Below are 17,588 nucleotides of genomic sequence, written 5' to 3'. Positions count from 1 at the left end.
GCTGGTTCACCTCCCTGCACTGCTGTAGCTTGAGACAGCACCGAGGCAGTTAATTTGCAAAGCAAGAATTTCTCCTGACTCACACTGTTATCCCAACACTCCCCAAATTCCTCAGCCTGAAGGAAAAAAGTACAGACAGAACCCCCTGCTGCCCCAAGAAAGCATTCTTCATCAGAGTAGCAAGTTCACTTTAATCAGCGGAGGCAGTTTAAACCCAAGTTCATGGCAGATCTAAGCCGCCACAGAAATGTGTTTTGAACAGAAACATTATGGGAAGCTTCACAAAGTTGTTCTGTGATCCTAATATGAAGTAATAAGCTGTTTACCCAGCATGACTGTACTGGGATTAATTGACAAAGGAGGGGAGATTAATTGCTATTATTTCCCTGTCAGCTTCACTCTTCCACACACACTCACTGATCTCTCAGACTGCTCCTAGCCTTTCACTCTGTTAATGTGTCAGAACTACCTCAGCTGAGACAAAGTCCTTCACCAAAAGCAATATCCAGAAGAGCAACCTGCTTCTAATACCCTTCAAGTACTAATGAACCCAAATTTGATGCAACAGAATGAACTCTAGCACTCCTTTGCCATCATCCTGTGTTTCTATCAGCTTTTCTGCCCATAAGCATGCTAAGAATTGGAAAGGATTAAACAGCTCTGCAAGCTCTGGCAAAGCACAGTGAAATTCTGAACTCTGTGAGGGTGCTGGGGCACTGAAGGAGGAAAAGGGAACAGGGCACAAATTCTGACAACTAGAATAAACTTTAAACCACCCCTTTGGGCAAGATCTCAGTTCATGAGTGCAGCATTGTAACTACCCAAGAAAGAAGCAGTGAAGAGCTTAGATAAAAGCCTTAGATAAAAGCTATTTTTAAAGGCCTCACCTACAAAAGCATTTTTTTTCTTGGCCCAGCCTAAACTAGGAATCCAAAGCAAATGAGATAGGTCAGAAAACCCCACCAAGAATTCAGCGCAGTTACAGAAGCTATTAACTGGGAGCTGATTTGAGATTCTGCGAGTGAAAGGCCTGTGTAATGGGTCTTCCCAGGAAAATGCTGGACAGAGTTACACCAACATAGTTCAACCACTATGACCACAGAAAGAAACCACAAAACTATCCCATGCAATAAAAGTCTAAGCCTCTGGAACGCTCCTACCTGCTGTGGAAAAAGTTAAAGGGACAAGGTTTTCTTCTGGCTTCAGGTTTTTCTTTTTCCCACGAGATGGCAGCCTAGTAACACTGTGGAAAGGGGACTTCCACCTCCAAAATACATAAATACAAGTTTGTGCTGGGAATCACCTTTCTTCTAAGCCACTTTTGGTGTTAGCTTGCTCAGAACAGAGAGTACACATGGAATTTAAAGACACAGAAGACTAAGAATGAATATTTTAAACTAAGATGAGGTTTAGTATTGGCAGTGTACCTTCCAACAGAGCTGATGTGAAATATTCATTATCCCCTAGTTTCTCAGCTAGAAAAATGAGACCCATGAGGGTCAGGCAGGGCATTTGTGTAAAAATCCAGACTCCCCATTCCCTTGTAAACAGAGAAGGTTTCAACTGATCACAACACAAAGACCTTTTGACCTCCTAACATAGCACATTACTGCCTTTGGCCAAAAATTGCTGGCTCTTATCATCCAGGGGTGTCAGGGAATGGAGATGTTTTACAGATGGCTTATGTGCCGGTGATTCAACCTGCTAGAATCAGTAGCTTCTGACAACTAGAATGTTAAGCACCCCTTTTTCATCTGAAGGGTTGTTTTGTTCACCTTCATAGTATGCATATAAAAAACCCCCACAGTTCTCCCAGTGAACTTCCACTCCAGGAAACACATGCCCTAGATATTCTGATCTTAGACTCTTCTACAAAATCTAGCTCACAGCCTATCAACTTTCTTGACCAAAATCACAGAGCTTTCTCATGGCATTTGAGCCCTGTACTGCAGACATCCCACACTCCCCACAGCTCATCTGAGCCCTGCCCAGCAGCCTGAGCTACCCAGGGCTGGAATCCACAGCAGCTCAGCATTAGTTAACCAGAAAGACCTGATTTCAGCCACCCCCTTCACCAGCATTACCTGAATAACCTGGTAGGCAATTACAAAGGAAGCCATTAGTAAGATCCATGCAGAGCCCTCCATTCTGGCACGGCTGGGACTCGCACTCATCGATGTTGGTAAAGCAGGTCTCCCCTTTCAAGTGAAAACACAAAGAAGCACCTTGAGTACACAGGTGAATCAGTGAAGGAAAGAGTCTGAACGACAAATGCGTTCAGATTTTTTACACTTGTTTTCTGTCACCTAAAAATGCAAAAGAATTTCTTGCACTATGGCATGTCTCTCCAAACACTCTGGCACGTAGATACTATCACCAAAACTGTTAGGGAAAATGGAGTATGATTTTTCAGTATCACAAAACAGAGCAGTGGCAGAATCAGAACTTCTGAACCATTCTCATCCATGCAATAGTGGGCCAAACTCTCTTTTTTCTCTCAAAACAGAATGAAGTATTATTGTTTAGCCCCTCCTACCCGGGAATTTCCCCAGCTGTTAAATCAGCCTTTTATACATATCTATAAACCAGGGAAAGCGTGAAATTTTACTTGAACATCCACAGAGCCCCTAGTTCCAAGAGCAAGATATCAAGAACCCCTCTTCTCCTACCTACTCTGATTATACAGTTTGCTGTCATGAGAGTAGTCTCGTCAAGGGAACACCTAGAATAGCTATCTGTGACTCCAGGGAATTGGTTTCCTCTGATGAGGCTTTCAGAGATATTGTGTAAGGATGAATTCTGCCATATGCATGAGAGACTGACAAAGAGAAACCACCTCGGCATCTGCATAGCCAGGGGGCATTCATGAAAGCACTTGGGAAGTGCATAGGCTGTTGCCTCAGCCTTGAGACAAGCTTGCTGGACAGAGAATGACATTCAGACAGCCGTCTGCAATGTATTCCTACAATATGTGAGCAGAAGCATGTTCCTGATGCATCACAGGCTGCCGCTCCTCTAAAGTGGCAGTCACTAAGTGGTTTTTGTTGCACAAATAACATTGCTCCATTCCTATCTACTCAAACCATGTAGCATCTGCCAGGTGCAGACAGTCTGAACATTCACTGCATAGCTCACCTGCAAAGCCTGGCTGGCACCAACAGAGGAAACCAGCTGCTTGGCTATAGCTGAAATTACTGGGGAACTCAGGTCGTGTCCCGTAATAGGCTTGGTTGGATCTCTCAAAGCATACGCCTCCATTGTGACAGGGAGATGTTGCACACTCATCCACATCCTCTTCACAGTGCTGCCCTGTGTAACCTGCCAGGAGACATCAGTATCAGCATCATCTACAGCTTCACTGGAACTAGTCTGCCAAATATTGATGCTGCCTTGAAGGTGAGAATAAGACTCAGAAGACACTGCAGCTCATCTTGTGAGGCCTCACTTGGAGTATTGTGTACAGTTCTGGTGTCCTCAGCATAAGAAGGACATGAAACTGTTGGAACAAGTCCAGAGGAGGGATATGAGGATGACTGGGGGCTGGAGCACCTCTCATATGAAGACAAGCTGAGAAAGTTGGGGCTGTTCAGCCCGGAGAAGAGAAGGCCGCGTGGAGACCTCACAGCAGCCTTCCAGTATCTGAAGGGGACCTATGAGGATGCTGGGGATGGACTCTTCATCAGGGACTGTAGTGACAGGACAAGGGGTAACGGGTTCAAACTTAAACAGGGGAAGTTTAGATTGGATCTAAGGAAGAAATTCTTTACTGTGAGGGTGGTGAGGCACTGGAATTTGTTGCCCAGGGAGGTTGTGAATGCTCCATCCCTGGCGATGTTCAAGGCCAGGTTGGACAAAGCCTTGGGTGGCCTGGTTTAGTGTGAGGTGTCCCTGCCCATGGCAGGGGAGTTGGAACTGGATGATCTTAAGGTCCTTTCCAACCCTAACTATTCTATGATTCTATCTAGTAGGGAGTTCCGGGGCCCTCCACTTTCTCCACTAGGTCAAAAGCAGGAGCCAAATGGTCACCTTGCAGGAAAGCATTAACCCATGAGAGAAAAACACATGATGGAAAATAGTGTTAAAAAAAAAAGAGAGAAAATTTTACAGCTGGGACTTAGGGTGTATTTCCCAGCCACGAGGTCAATTGGATTTTGGGGTGGCCTGTAAAGGGCAGCAGTGGCAGCCTGTTTCAGACAATGAAAAAATCACACAGTATGATCACTAATTCTTTACTTCTTCAACACAGCAGCTTCGCATGGGCTCTCCATTGCACTGTGCCTACACGCCAGCATAGCAACACAGATTTCTAACCTACCTGGCCAGCAGACACAGCTGTAGTTTTTGATTCCTTCCACACACGTTGCACTGTTCAGACAGGGTTCAGAGGCACACTCCAGGATATCCACCTCACAGTGGTCACCCTGGAAGCCTGTGTCACTGCAGTCACAACGATAGCTGTGGGGCAGCAAAACAGAGCAACGCATAAGCTCTTCATTCAACTGCAAAGCCCAGTATAAGAAAAGAGCAAACAGAGCTGTCAGTCCCTACACCACTTGTGGGGCAGAGGAAAAAGACAAAAGGATCCTATCTGCACAAAGGCCATGCTAATGCTAGGGCAGACAACCCTCAGCAGCCTCTGAGTTCACACCTTACCTGTGAAGAGGTAAATTCAGACACAGGTATGTTCTCAGCAGTTGCCTTTGCCATTCATGTTCTGAAAATCACTTCCCCTTGTATCTGATCTGTCAGCTAGAAGCAATAAAAGGAATACTTTCCTGTCTTCCTTTAAGCACCTTAGGAGTTTCTGCTGCTGGGAGCGTCATTCTACTTACTGCCATAGATCACTGGGCCCCCTGGGATGTACCAAACACTAAATCCAATTCCACCCACAGATTTCTATTCACAGTTTACACTAAGTAAGTGACTTTTTGGTCAGTCCTGGTATTTAACTGTCAAAGAACTCTTGATTTCTCACCTGTTAACAAGGTCATGACATGTCCCATTGTGCAGGCATGGCTGGCTCATACATTCATTGATGTCCACCTCACACTGCATTCCTTGATAACCTGGGGCACAGGTACAGGTGTAGAACCCAACGTGATCATTGCACAGGCCCCCATTCTGGCAAGGATCTGAATCACATTCATCGATTTCAGCATCACAGTTCACACCTTTGTTACAAAACAGAGAAATATTCATGTTATAAATCCAAAACGTGTATCTGTGCTGCCTGGACTTGCGAGCTGGAATCACAAAACCCATGCTACCAACCAAACTGGCTACATCTAATTCTGCTGTAAGAATATTGACAATATTGAGAGCTCATGACCAGTGATTCTACAAATCAAAGACCTTTAATTTTTATTTGAAACCACAATTATTTTGTCTAGAGTTTTGGATTTTAGTCCTCTCTCAAAACTAAACACAGCTTCCAGTATTTGTGAAGCTCTAGCCTCTTGCACTCAGGTTTGCTGAAGCAGCCACTCAGCACTTCACAAATAACACCCAATTTCTAAGCAAGCCATAAAATCTTGATCTTACATACAGCTCTTAAAAATCTCACGACAGCTGTTTTAGTTTGGGATCCTTTGAGGGCAGGGACAACAGGGATGGGAAGAGAAGAATCACACTGTTTGTCAGTGTTATTTAGACTTTTATATATGATATAGCTCTTACAGTTTTAGTTACACATGATACTCTTCACTTGTGCTGCATTGCTATTAACCAGATTCAGTGTTCTACACCAGAGGCAGCTGCATTTTGGGTATGGGAAGAGTGATCTCTACCTGCTTTTCCAAAACACTGTTCCATTTGCTTAGCTGGTATTTATAACTTGCTTTGAGAAACTAGGAAAAAAGCATTAAAGCAGTGCAAAACGCTAACTACAGTGATACTAGATATTAGTATGGAATTTCATTATGAAGTGCTATTAAAAATAAGGTGTTAGTACCAACTCTATTATTCAGAAACAACAGCAAGTCACTCACTTTTGTCCAAAGTCTCGACCTTCCCTGAAAGAATAAGACCTCCTGTACGACTTCTATGCAACTATCTTCCCATACTATATTCCACCTGAGCTGTCCAGTGCCTGGCATCACCCCCAAACCTCAGTCATTACAATGGTACCTGCCAATCCATCTAATCTCCTCTTCTTGGCAAAGGCTAACCACATAGTGGACATGGCCATCCTAATCCTGGTGGAATGTGGGCCCCCTAATCTGCTGATTCAAACCCGTCAATACCAATGCAAAACTTCCTTCACCCAAATTCCAGCTGCAAGCACCAGGAAACAACCTGCTGGCCAACGATGCCAGAATGGATGAAGCACCATAAGGCAAAGCCTCATATCAGAACAACTTGGAACACAACAAACTCCTCCAGCTGCCTGGGTCATTTTACCACTTCCCTGGCAGGGGAATCCCACAATCCTGAATTGAGGATTCAGCCTAAAGATAAAATAGAAACAGATTTACAGTGACACAATTATACTTGGTATTTGAAACCAGTAGTAATCATAAGGCCCACACTGAAATTTTGCTTTTTGTCCTCCTTCATCTCTGTTAATTCTTATCAGAAAGTGAATCAGCATCAGGGGCTGCATTCCTGATGTTGTAACTTCTCATTCCACTGGTAATCAGCAGCATTCCTTCACAGCAACCTAACTCTTGAAACACTTAAGCCTGTGACACCGAGGAAGGCTGGGAAAGTTCATGTGCTAGGTGGTACCAGACAGACGTGGGCACAGCACAATTGCATTCCACTCTGATAAACAGCACTGGAGAAAGCAGAACCCCCCACTGCCTCCCTCACAGATAACTCACAGGTGTAAATTACTCTGAGTCACCATTAGCACAGATGCCCAAAAAAGAGATTCTTGTGTCACATGCCAAAAACCATTCACTGATTGTGTAAGAATTGCAAAAGAAATCTCCAACTAAAAGCCACTTTATCCCAAGAAGACTACTTCCCTTTGAGAAGTCCTGCAGAACAGGACAAAGAACCACAGGCCAGATAAGCAGAGACATCTTATACCTGGAAACACCAAGTATACACTTCCTGATAATAGATCTCTTTCCTTGTCTCTCTCTCTTAATTTTACACTGAAAGGTAGTCATAGCTACTTTCATCTAGTACTCCAGTCTCACATAACCCACTCACTTCCACTCTTCGATCCATGTCTCTCAACACCCATGCCATCCATGGAAATCAAAGACTGAACTGTTGCCCAGAAGCCACAGCAACAAGCCCTGCACCATTATTCACACACAATACTACCAAACACTCCAGAAATGAGTCATGCAAGAGATTCAGTCTCATAGCTGTAAAACAACAGCTTCTCAGGACAGCTACAAACTCTATGAGACACAGCAGCAGCAGGCGAATTGTGGAACTACATGAACAGTGAGACATAACCCAACCACCCGGCTAGTACATGAGCGTGAAAGGTACCTGTGTAGCCGGGGACGCACTTGCACACATAGTGATCCATCTCATTGAGGCAGGTGCCATTGTTTCTACAGGGCCGGGATGCACACTCGTTGATGTCTATTTCACAGTTGTATCCTTGGAACCCAGGCACACAGAAACAGCTATACTCATTGACCCTGTCTCTGCAGATGGCTCCGTTCTGGCAGGGGTTGGAGGTGCACTCATCAATGTTGTCTCTGCAGTTGGCCCCGGTGAAGCCAGGCTGGCAGATGCAGGTATAGTCCCCAGGACCCTCCACACATGTCCCGTTATTTAGGCAGGGGTGGCTAGAGCACACAGAGCTTTCTGTCTGGCAGCCTTCTCCATTCAGTCCTGTTTGGCATTTACAGGTGTAGCCATTTATGCTATCTACACATTCAAAACGAGGGTCTGTACAAGGGTTGCTCTCACACTCATTAATATTAACGTTACAATCAATACCTGTGAAGCCAGGCATACAGATGCAGTCATATTCCAGGAGTCCCAGAGTGCTGTTGCACATCCTGTGGGCAGTACACTCATGTTTAGAGCATGCATCATAGAGGTGTTCACAGTTTATGCCCATGTAGGCTACAGGCTCCGCAGGGCACATGCACTTGTATCCCACTTGCAAATCCTGACAGCTCCCACCATTTTCACAGGGGGATGAGGAACAGCTGCTGCCATTTTCAGAGGATGAAATTCCTGTTGAGAAAAGATGCTTTTTGTTAGCCAGCATTTGTAGCCCTAAAGAAGGAAGTTCTGCTGATCACTACATACAAGTCAGAGATTGCCCACCCAAATTCCATGTTGTTCTAGCCATTAGCTGAGAAGGTTACTGGAGTATCAAATATTTACTATAAAGAAGACACCACAACATGCCTTCGTATGATGGCCATCAGGAATCTCTTGCTAAGTCGGATGACCATATGCCTGTTTTTTGGGAGGCACTCACAAACCAACTATTTTATTTGTGCTTATTCATCCATGAGGGACTTGGAGAGCAGTGAAACTTATCACATTAAATCCATCCATGAGATGAACTTCGTGTAAGCTTCAATAACCCCTTTCACTGGTAGGGCATAGGACTTGTGCTTGGAAATCCAGCGAGGCGGACAGTATTTCTTACTGTCTCACCTGCTCCTTCTGGAGATACTTCTTTTTTTCTCAGCTAATCCTCTAGTGATTTGAAGATGCTGCCACAAACAATTCAACCCAAACTCCAAACTGACACTTTCACACTCTCTGATTACATCAAGCAGCTCAAAGTTTGACAGCCACTGCCCAGGCAGCCTCTCCTCACAGGTTAGACAAGTACATTTACACAGCAGGGAATTTTTAGGTGTTACGAGAACAGCAAAGAAGAACAGAAACTGATGAGATTCACTCTGCCTATGGCATTTTAGGTCCAAACTCTTAGTATCTGCAGAGCCAAAACACAGTGTAATACCCAGATACCAGCAACTAATGCTGAGATTCCCCTAAATCCTATCCACTGCAGGATACATCAGAGAGCAGCTCTGGGGTAGAGATATGCCAGACTTTCCTGTGTGTTAGGAAACATCCAAACTTGGAAGCAACTCTGCAAACTATACAGTAGATATTTTGAAAACTTCTATGAAAAATGACCACAAAGCAGAGATCAAGCTCATGAAATAGCAGCAAATGGTATCTGAAGCTGCTGCTTCTGGTGAGACAATGCTGACTTTGCCTAGCAGTGGAAGTCAAGCTATTTCTAGCATTTTACCTTGGGTTTAGATGCCACTGCGAAGCAGCTCTTTGCCCTTTTTGCTGCCTTCTGTAACTGTGGGCCCTTGCTCCACCACTGCTAGTTGAGAAACGTTTTAACATGCCATGCTAAGGATTTGCCAGGATCACACACCACAGCATCACTTCTCGGCTGACCTTACACATTCTCTCATTCATGCCACTGTTATTCCAGCCTACTTTTCGTCATGTTTGCCTTGCTCTGGTGCACCTTCTACACACCCAGTAGTTAATACGTGTCAGTGGTTTTCTACAACTCACTGCCCCATCAGCTCCTCAGTCTCTTTGGACCTGAAGGTGGAGGCATCCAACTTCAGAACCTGAAAGGGATTTCTAGGAGACTTTGGTTTACAAAAGCCTGCCCCTACCCTGACCTCCCCAAATTCTTTCCACCAAAAGACTATAGAGTTTCTAAGTCTTCTTTTAAGAGAGTAGTGCTGATGGGGGGGGAAGGGTGCTCAGGGATTTAGACAGCCCTTTCACTTCCCAGCATCATCTCTAGGCCCACCCCTCCCTTCCTCTCTCATGTGATGCTGGGGAGAGCTGCTGAGCATTGCACTGTCCAGCAATCTCATTATTCTGCCATCAACCCTTTTATTCTCAGATTCCCAGTCAGGCAGAAAACAAGGATGACGGAATCTGCCTGGAATCTCTGTAGCAATTAGAGTGGGAGCCCAGGAAACTACAGAGCTTTACTGGGCAGGAGATAGGAGCCTTTGTACGCTTAATGAGTAATCAGCCCCAGGCTGCACTTTCCTTAGGTCAGGAGCACAGTTCCAGATAAAAAACCAGACACCAGAGACCAAGTCCACTCCATGTTTGGAAGGACTTTGATTTGCAGAGAAATCTGCAAAGAAATTCACCTTTCAAAAGAATCACCAAGCACTGCTGGTATAGACAGGCCAGAGTAACTCCAAAGGCTACATGAATGTTTTTCTGTTTCCACCCTAAGCAGACAGTCTAAATGCTTCTTGCAGATAAACATCAAATCCCTTTGCTATTTCTTGTCCTTTCCGAAGTTCTTTCACAACAGCCATACCTCTTTGTACCTCTGCTATTTTGGTTCATCATACTGCAATGCTCAATAATCTGTATTGGTCATTAATGTCTGTCCATTACAATAAGATTTGGTGACAAATACACGGCCCAATAGTCACACAGAAACTTGTAGACACAACAGGGGTGAACTACAGATACCAAGACAAGCAAACACGAAGCTTCCTTAGAAAGTCCCAGACCTCCTTGGCTTACAAAGGAACAGCAGAATAGTAACAGAGAGAACTCTAATCTCCTCTAAACTCGCTATGAGCATGAACAATACCAGTGGTTAACTAGTTCTGTGTACTTGTAATATGCGGTGAATAACTGGTTACATACAGGACTGAGAAAAGCTGAATTCCTGCATTGTTACTCTATTAGTTTTAGCCACTTTCTACAACCAAATGTTACCTTAGTTACATCTTAAAGTGGCAAATTCAGCAGGACCTCATTTTGGTGGAAAATGTTCCTTTTTTTGAACAAATATCCTGAAGTAACACTGCTCATAGGGCATGCATGGAGCAGGCTGAGAAGACTGCAGCATAAACCACAAGAAATAAAACAGTATCTAAATACCTTCAAATTATTCTGTGAACTGCAGCTTGCAGAAAATCACCCACGTTTGCCCTCTTCAGTAGAGGTTACAGGAGCATTAGCACTGACTGTTAAGATTGTATCATACAGTTCCCTTTATATAGCATGCCTATGCTCATACTGGAATATTTCCCAAGGATAAAACATGCCCCTGTGTAAATATAGCATAACTCTAATATTCATTCAGTGGCAGTGCTAAACTTCTGGCTAAATAATTCCACAGATGAGACACAAATTCAAATCAGAATTTGTTACAAAATGATGTCAGAAAGGGGGAATTTCAGGAGTGAGACTGAGTATGTCCCACTTGTGATGCTGCCAGGAAGTTGAATGCAGAGTCTGAAGAATGTAGTAGACTAAAAGGGTATCAAAGACTTAGATCACCACCTAGCTCGAGAAAGAACGCATGTGATGTTTTTAAGCTCTGGTTTTGTTATTTTCATCCATTGGCCCTAGGGTATACAATAATTCCTCTCAATTTTGGGATAGATTAATGATTATTATTGTCAACAGCACATGAATACACACCAAATGCTAATAAGCACAGTGAATAAGTTTTTCCTGCTGCACAATACACCAATCATGAAAATGGGTAATTCAGACAATGCTGTTTCATTAAAATGGTGAAAATCAGGCCAAAGAAATCACTGACTGACAAAAGAGTTTACGGTCTTCCACAGAAGTAGCTGTTGCAGGACTAACAACGACATTCAGGATTTTTCCTTTACCAATCACAAGAAGAATATGAATCTGTGAAGTTTGTAAGTGGGAAAATAATATGTTACGGTCATACCATCCTGCAACCCTACGCTAAAATGAAACTGGAGAAGACTCCAGTTTCTTTGAAGAACATGTTCCAGGCATTTAGGGGTGGATTAGGAGGGACTTCAAAGGCTCACAGAGTTGCATATAAAGCATTCATTGCACTCCATCAGGGCGGGTCTGGTTTTACACTTTAAAGGTAGCTGACAGAGATTTTGCCTCAAAGTTGAGGCCTGTGACCTTTTGCATCACTTTAAGGCAAACAAGCTGCATTACCAGGCTTTGCCTTCATGATTTGCTTTAAGAATTTTACACCTTTAGTAAATGATCTTTCAAAGGGAAGTTGTAACAGCAAGTTTTCTAGCCATTAATGAGAAAACAGGAATTAATGAGATGCTGGGCAATGCGAGATCCCCCTGGTAGCAGTTCACTGTCTCTGTCCCAGGGTTCTGAGGGATCTCTTATTTCAGTATCCTGGGACAAGATGCTGCTGCACTGGACTGACAGAGAGCTGTGGGAATTGATAAAGGCAGCATGAGAGGAGGAGGGTCTCAAAGAGCCAAAGCAAGGTTTCTGTCCTTTAAAAATCAAACCAACTCCCCCAACTTTGTTCTCCATTGTCTCATACTTGTGAAATCTCAGTGGTAATTTCCCCCACAACAGGAGTTGCATTGAAGTAACTTTTTTCACATCCTCCCCTCTCCATCCTGACATTATGCTGGCCAAAGGTTTTATTAGAGGCCAATGATGAGTTACTTAGACAATACACAAGATAAGGCGATTCAGTCATTTATTACTTTACCACTTGTGAGATGCTGCTTTAGTGCTAACCACTAAAGCTTCTGGGTTTTGGGTTTGCTTTTCACAAGTTTGTTTTTTCAAAGTCCTGGGAAACCAGGATGGAGGGTGGATGCCCTCAGGCTGGGATACACCTGACCTCGTGGAAGACGCCCAGTGCCTCACTGATAACTACCATAAAGGTGCTCTTAATGGTCACTTTAAATTCCAACAAGGAAGTGGCAGCATTGGGGTTATCAGCCCAGAGATCACCTTGTTTCCTTCATAGCGAAGAACAATTTTGACAATTGATTAATGGTTTGGGGGTTTTTTATTATATTTACATGTTATTCAAATGGAATAATATAATGCCTCAACTGTGACTGCTAAAACCCCAGCCTGATACAAATTCCTACCAGCCAGGCTGTGCTCCTGCTGATCCCCACAGCACAGCTCCCACTAGAGAAAGATAGCGAGGGTAGAAAGAGAACCCCTCCACCTCAACTATCAGAGTTACACAGCTACTAAACTCGAATAAAGGAATGGAAAGAGTTATGTCTCCATGACAACACGAAGGCATGTGCTTATATTAGTAAATCCCTGCTGACCTCTGCTGATCTTTCCCTATTCTGGTCAGTGTAAAGGATTAGCAAAAGGATACACACCATGGCCTGTTCCCAGGAACCACATACCAGGAAGGAAAACTGGACAGGCCTAAAAGGGGCTTTCATGTTCCTGCCCCTCTCTCATCTCCATCCTTGTGAACTTTGGAAGGTAATGGCTGAATAAAATTGAATCCTTTAGGAAGTACCTTCAGTGTCCTTGTCCAGGGAGCATACAAGGCCTTTTTAGGTGGCTTTACACATCCTAAGAATTTACAAGCCCAATTTCCTTAATTGACATGGAGAGATTAAACCCTTTCTTCCCAGATCCAAGAAAAACACCTACTCCTAGTAATACCAGCAGCAGAAAACAAGGCCAGGAAATTGCGAGGCTATTGAGAAGCTCATGACATGTTAATAATTGGCACTGATTTTTCACGTAGCCTAAAATATTCCATAACACGTATTCCTTGTCCTCTTACATAGTAATGGGCATCTTTTGATAGCTCTTTTAACAGTGGGCTTCTCTATTCAACATGGGAAAATGGGATGTGGGCATGAGCAGTTTTCCAAAATACCAGTGTTTGATCACAACTGCTAAGCCCTAGAGCTGCAGGAGCTTAACCACCTCTGCCAGCCAAGCTCTGTTGAAGTAACTTGCTCCCACCTACCAGCTGCTCCCTCTCCCCACAGCCACTTCCCATCAGCTTTGTTTGAATTTCCTGGTCTCATGCTCAGGTAATCTCACCATTAGGATCAGGTATATTCAATTCCTCTCAAGATTCTGGTGCCCAGAGTCAAGTTCTTAATCACACAAACCCTGTATCTTGCCCACTACCAGCTTGGATACTAATTTAAAACCCTCGACGTCCTTGCACACAGCTCAGATTGCAGTTTTTCCTGTCTAGTGTTTTAGATGGATAAGAGTGTTCATCATTTCCCAGCCTACTTCTGACATTGTTTTTCTTCATTACTGAAGAGCAACAAGCCCCAGACCACAACATTTGCATGTTCCAGTTTTGGTGTGACAGAGGATTTTCATGCCAGAAATATGTACCGTCTACTGTGTAAACTATTTATAAAGGCCTAGACCACTAGATTTTCATTAACATGGGCACGAGAAGATGCAGCTCCATTTCCCCTTGTGAAACAGGCAGACTATTTGTCCCTCCTCAAAAAGGCAGAATGTGATTCCTAGCTCTCTCCCACCCAGCCTGCCCAGTGAATTTCTGAATGGTGCCAAATGGTGGGCAGCGATGCATAGCGCTGAGCAGTGCCAATATGATGGCCAGAGGTATTACCAGCATTAATCAGAAATACCACTTCAGGGAATTAAACTTACTCAACACAGAACAAGTAGCCAGCCAGCTTGTTTCCATTACCTGTTCACTATTTTAATTCAGATTTAAAGATGTACCTCCTATTATATTGCTTCTAGAACCTGGAGAAAGACAGGAGCTATAAATCTACGTTTTATGACAGCACTGCATATATTGCCACAGTAACCCTTTGATCTTCTGTGCTTATGACACCCAGTATTTTCCCTTTAATAAACACTTCTCCAAGCTGACCTTCATGGTTTACACATTCTCTGATCTCTCAGCCATTTCCACAGATCAAACACTGAGACAGGGGGTTTCCTGTGTATTCAGTTAACTAGATTGAGTCACAAGCTTTAATTTCCAATTCTTATTTAAATAACACTGAGAATCAACAAAACAGCTGAAAAGATTGTATGTCTTTGTTTCCACCTTTTGAAGCAAGGGAGATTTAAACTGTCCCTGTGTCTGAGCTAATCTCAAGAGCTGCATTAGAGCAGATAGCAAACTGCCAGAAAACAGGTCTGTTTGCACATGTCCTCTCTCAATAGGTGTCCAAAGCATTCTCCAGGCCAAAGGTATGTGAATTACTCTGCTCATTGCCGGCTGGAGTTGTGGGAACAGAAATGAGTAGACACTCATTCTGCCCTCCAGAATCTCCTTTAGAACACAAGTTGGGCAGAATAGCTCTCAGCCTATTCCAGACAGTAAAACTGGAGTCACATGCAGAGTCTGCACCACTGTCCCTCTGGAGTTCATGTCAAACAAGTGGAGGCAGTGTGCAGCTGGCTGCAGGGGGGTCTCAGGGTTACAGCTGACAACAGCTCATCTGGAGAATCGGGATAGGTAACTTGACCACTCCGTGCCTCACTGACATTTAGACTCAATTAGACATTAAAAAAAGTAGTCATATGCCTCACAAGGGCAAGAAAAGCCATTTTCTTATGGCCTTAAAAGTCTGCAAATGCTCCATAAATACTACCATTCTCTACAGTTAAAATGTGGCAAAATTCCCCTTGCAAAATAGGAGCAGGTAGGAAGCCTACAGAAATTACCCTTTTCCTTGAGCTTTGCTGGGCTCTATCAAGATGTGTCATCCATCTGCACTCCAAAAGGAAACAATGCTCTCATTACCCCAGTAAAAGGCTACCAGTGCAATGGTCAAACATGCCAGCTCCCTGGCAGCCACGTCCTGAACAATACCATGTATGCAACTGGCCTTCCTTCACCACAACACAAAGCCACCATAATTGCTTCACACTCCAAACCAGTAGCTATGGTTACTAGATACAAAAGACAGTCCCTGCTGCTTCCCTGTGGCCAGAGGAATTCCAGGCACTTGGAGTGAATGCACCAGACAAAGGAACTGGTACAAAGAGATGGGGTGGAGGGAAAAAAGTATCAGACAAAAATCTAACCATATTTTGACTTTCATATTCATAGTCTGAGGTGATCAGAGCAAAGCAGATTTAGGGAGGCTTCAGAGGGGGGAAAGGAAAAAAGAAAGATGAACTGTTGGGGAGCCAAAGGAAAAGCTGAAAACTCTCCAGCTCTCAGGAAGTACATAAACATCAGCTACTGATGCAAGAGAATGCCAACTGCAGTGTTCAGTAGGTACTGGCAGAGAAAAGGCACTTTTGCCGTATTTCCCCCATGTTCTCCATATTTTACCTCCACTCCTTCATGTCAGTGATCACTCTTGTCCCAGCTCAGTGGGAACCAAGCAGGAGTACTACACAGAGATACTGGCCCGGCAGTGCCAAGGAGAGGATAAGGAGGCTAGTTCAATCCCAATCACACTTTCCAGTAAAAGGCTGGACATGTTCTGACATGACCATATAATCCCTAGACGACTAAAACAGATGTCTAGGCCTCATCTTCAGGCACCATCCCAGAAGAAACAGAGAACTCTATTTTTCAGAGAGCATAAGAAATTGTATACAAGGGTGATTTTTGGTGCCTAAAGACATGTTCATGTGAACTTAAAGAATCCCAGTATACTCAAGTATATTACTTGGCTATAAAATAAGTTTCAATGTGGAAAACACCAAAACCAACCCCCCATCAGTGCACTCGCAGGATGGATGTGCTTGCTTCAAAATTTGTAAGCGAGAATACTTGTGTACTCTGTTCTTCCCCCACATTTTGTACCAGAGGTATCCGCACTTCAGGATATTAATATACTCCCCTAGGTACACTCCTCTTTTGCTTAGATGCATTTCTATAGCACATAGAATGGAAATAAAGCTCTGTGTTTCTTTATGGGCACAACTATAAAATTCAGAACTTTTACATGGAGAAAGAGGTTACTATAATAGCTGAATACTTCATCATGTGAAACTGCACACACTTTCAGCTCTTGTGAATAAACACATATATACACGTGCATAAGGAGAAAGATGAAAGAAAACAAGAAGTAAATAGAAGGAAAAACATATCTGGAATGAAATGGCTGTTTATCTGCCAGACAAGAAGTTTTCAGGCATCAAAGCTCACTGTGAGAGTGACATTCTGTTCAGCTGCAGGTCACAGATTTGATCCAAACTTACTGCATAGTAGCTGGGTAAGAATCAGGCACAGAAGACAAAAAACTTACCCCAAAATAAGAGGAAAAGTGGCAGCAGGAGAGCAGCATTGTACGCCCTGGAGGTAGTTTTCCTTAATTCCATGACAAGTCTAAGAGTGGCTGTTCTACAAACCTCTAGGGAGAAAGAGTAGTTGGAAACGAGCAAATACCAGCTCTGTCCACATCACGGACTCTGGAGAAGTCTCCCTACTACAGGCACTGGCTCCATGCTCCGCCGAACTGGGGACTAGCACTAACGCAGTGGACAGAGTCCCTGTCCACTCTCAATGCTTCACTCGTGTTCCTGGAACAAGGAGAAAACACTGCCTGGATCGCACGGATCGAACTGCACAGGGCAAGGAGAGCAGGATTTACAGGCTCAGGCAGCTGGTGAGTTACAGGCTGTCAAAGGGAGCAAGAAAGGGAAGAACTGGGAGAGTCACAGCACAGGCAAAAAGGAAAAAGGACCCTGGTGTTACTTTCTGCTTTCTGGTTTTTGAACTCCCTCAATATAATGAAGAAAACAAACCTGGTGTCTCCTCCATGGCTGTGACAGGAGCTCAGAACTGGCCTGGGGGCTGAGGTGGCTGGGGGCGTTTCTACGATGCAGGCTTCTGTATCAGCTCATATTTATAAGCGAACTCCAGATGAGGATCAATCACAATTTTCTGATCAAGGCTGCTTTGTTCCAAGAGAAAATAAGACAAAAGACAAAAG

General features: G+C 43.9%; 1 protein-coding gene across 1 annotated transcript in view; it reads right to left on the bottom strand.

The window, feature by feature from the left end:
• The window catches only part of CRB2 (crumbs cell polarity complex component 2), a gene marked incomplete at both ends in the record, with an annotated part of 33,668 nt that extends 16,694 nt beyond the window's left edge, over window positions 1-16,974 (bottom strand). The window contains 6 exons of the mRNA XM_080630468.1: window positions 2,085-2,198; window positions 3,136-3,318; window positions 4,316-4,455; window positions 4,976-5,171; window positions 7,450-8,151; window positions 16,902-16,974. Of these exons, the coding sequence (XP_080486594.1) occupies window positions 2,085-2,198; window positions 3,136-3,318; window positions 4,316-4,455; window positions 4,976-5,171; window positions 7,450-8,151; window positions 16,902-16,974 (1,408 nt within the window). The remainder of the gene's footprint in view (window positions 1-2,084; window positions 2,199-3,135; window positions 3,319-4,315; window positions 4,456-4,975; window positions 5,172-7,449; window positions 8,152-16,901) is intronic.
• Between the last annotated feature and the right edge of the window lie 614 nt (window positions 16,975-17,588).

The sequence above is a fragment of the Psittacula echo genome, assembly GCF_963264785.1.
Source record: "Psittacula echo genome assembly, chromosome: 16".
Lineage (NCBI taxonomy): Eukaryota > Metazoa > Chordata > Aves > Psittaciformes > Psittacidae > Psittacula > Psittacula echo.
Note: the sequence above shows the minus strand (reverse complement) of the source record. Positions and strands in the feature narration are given on the sequence as shown.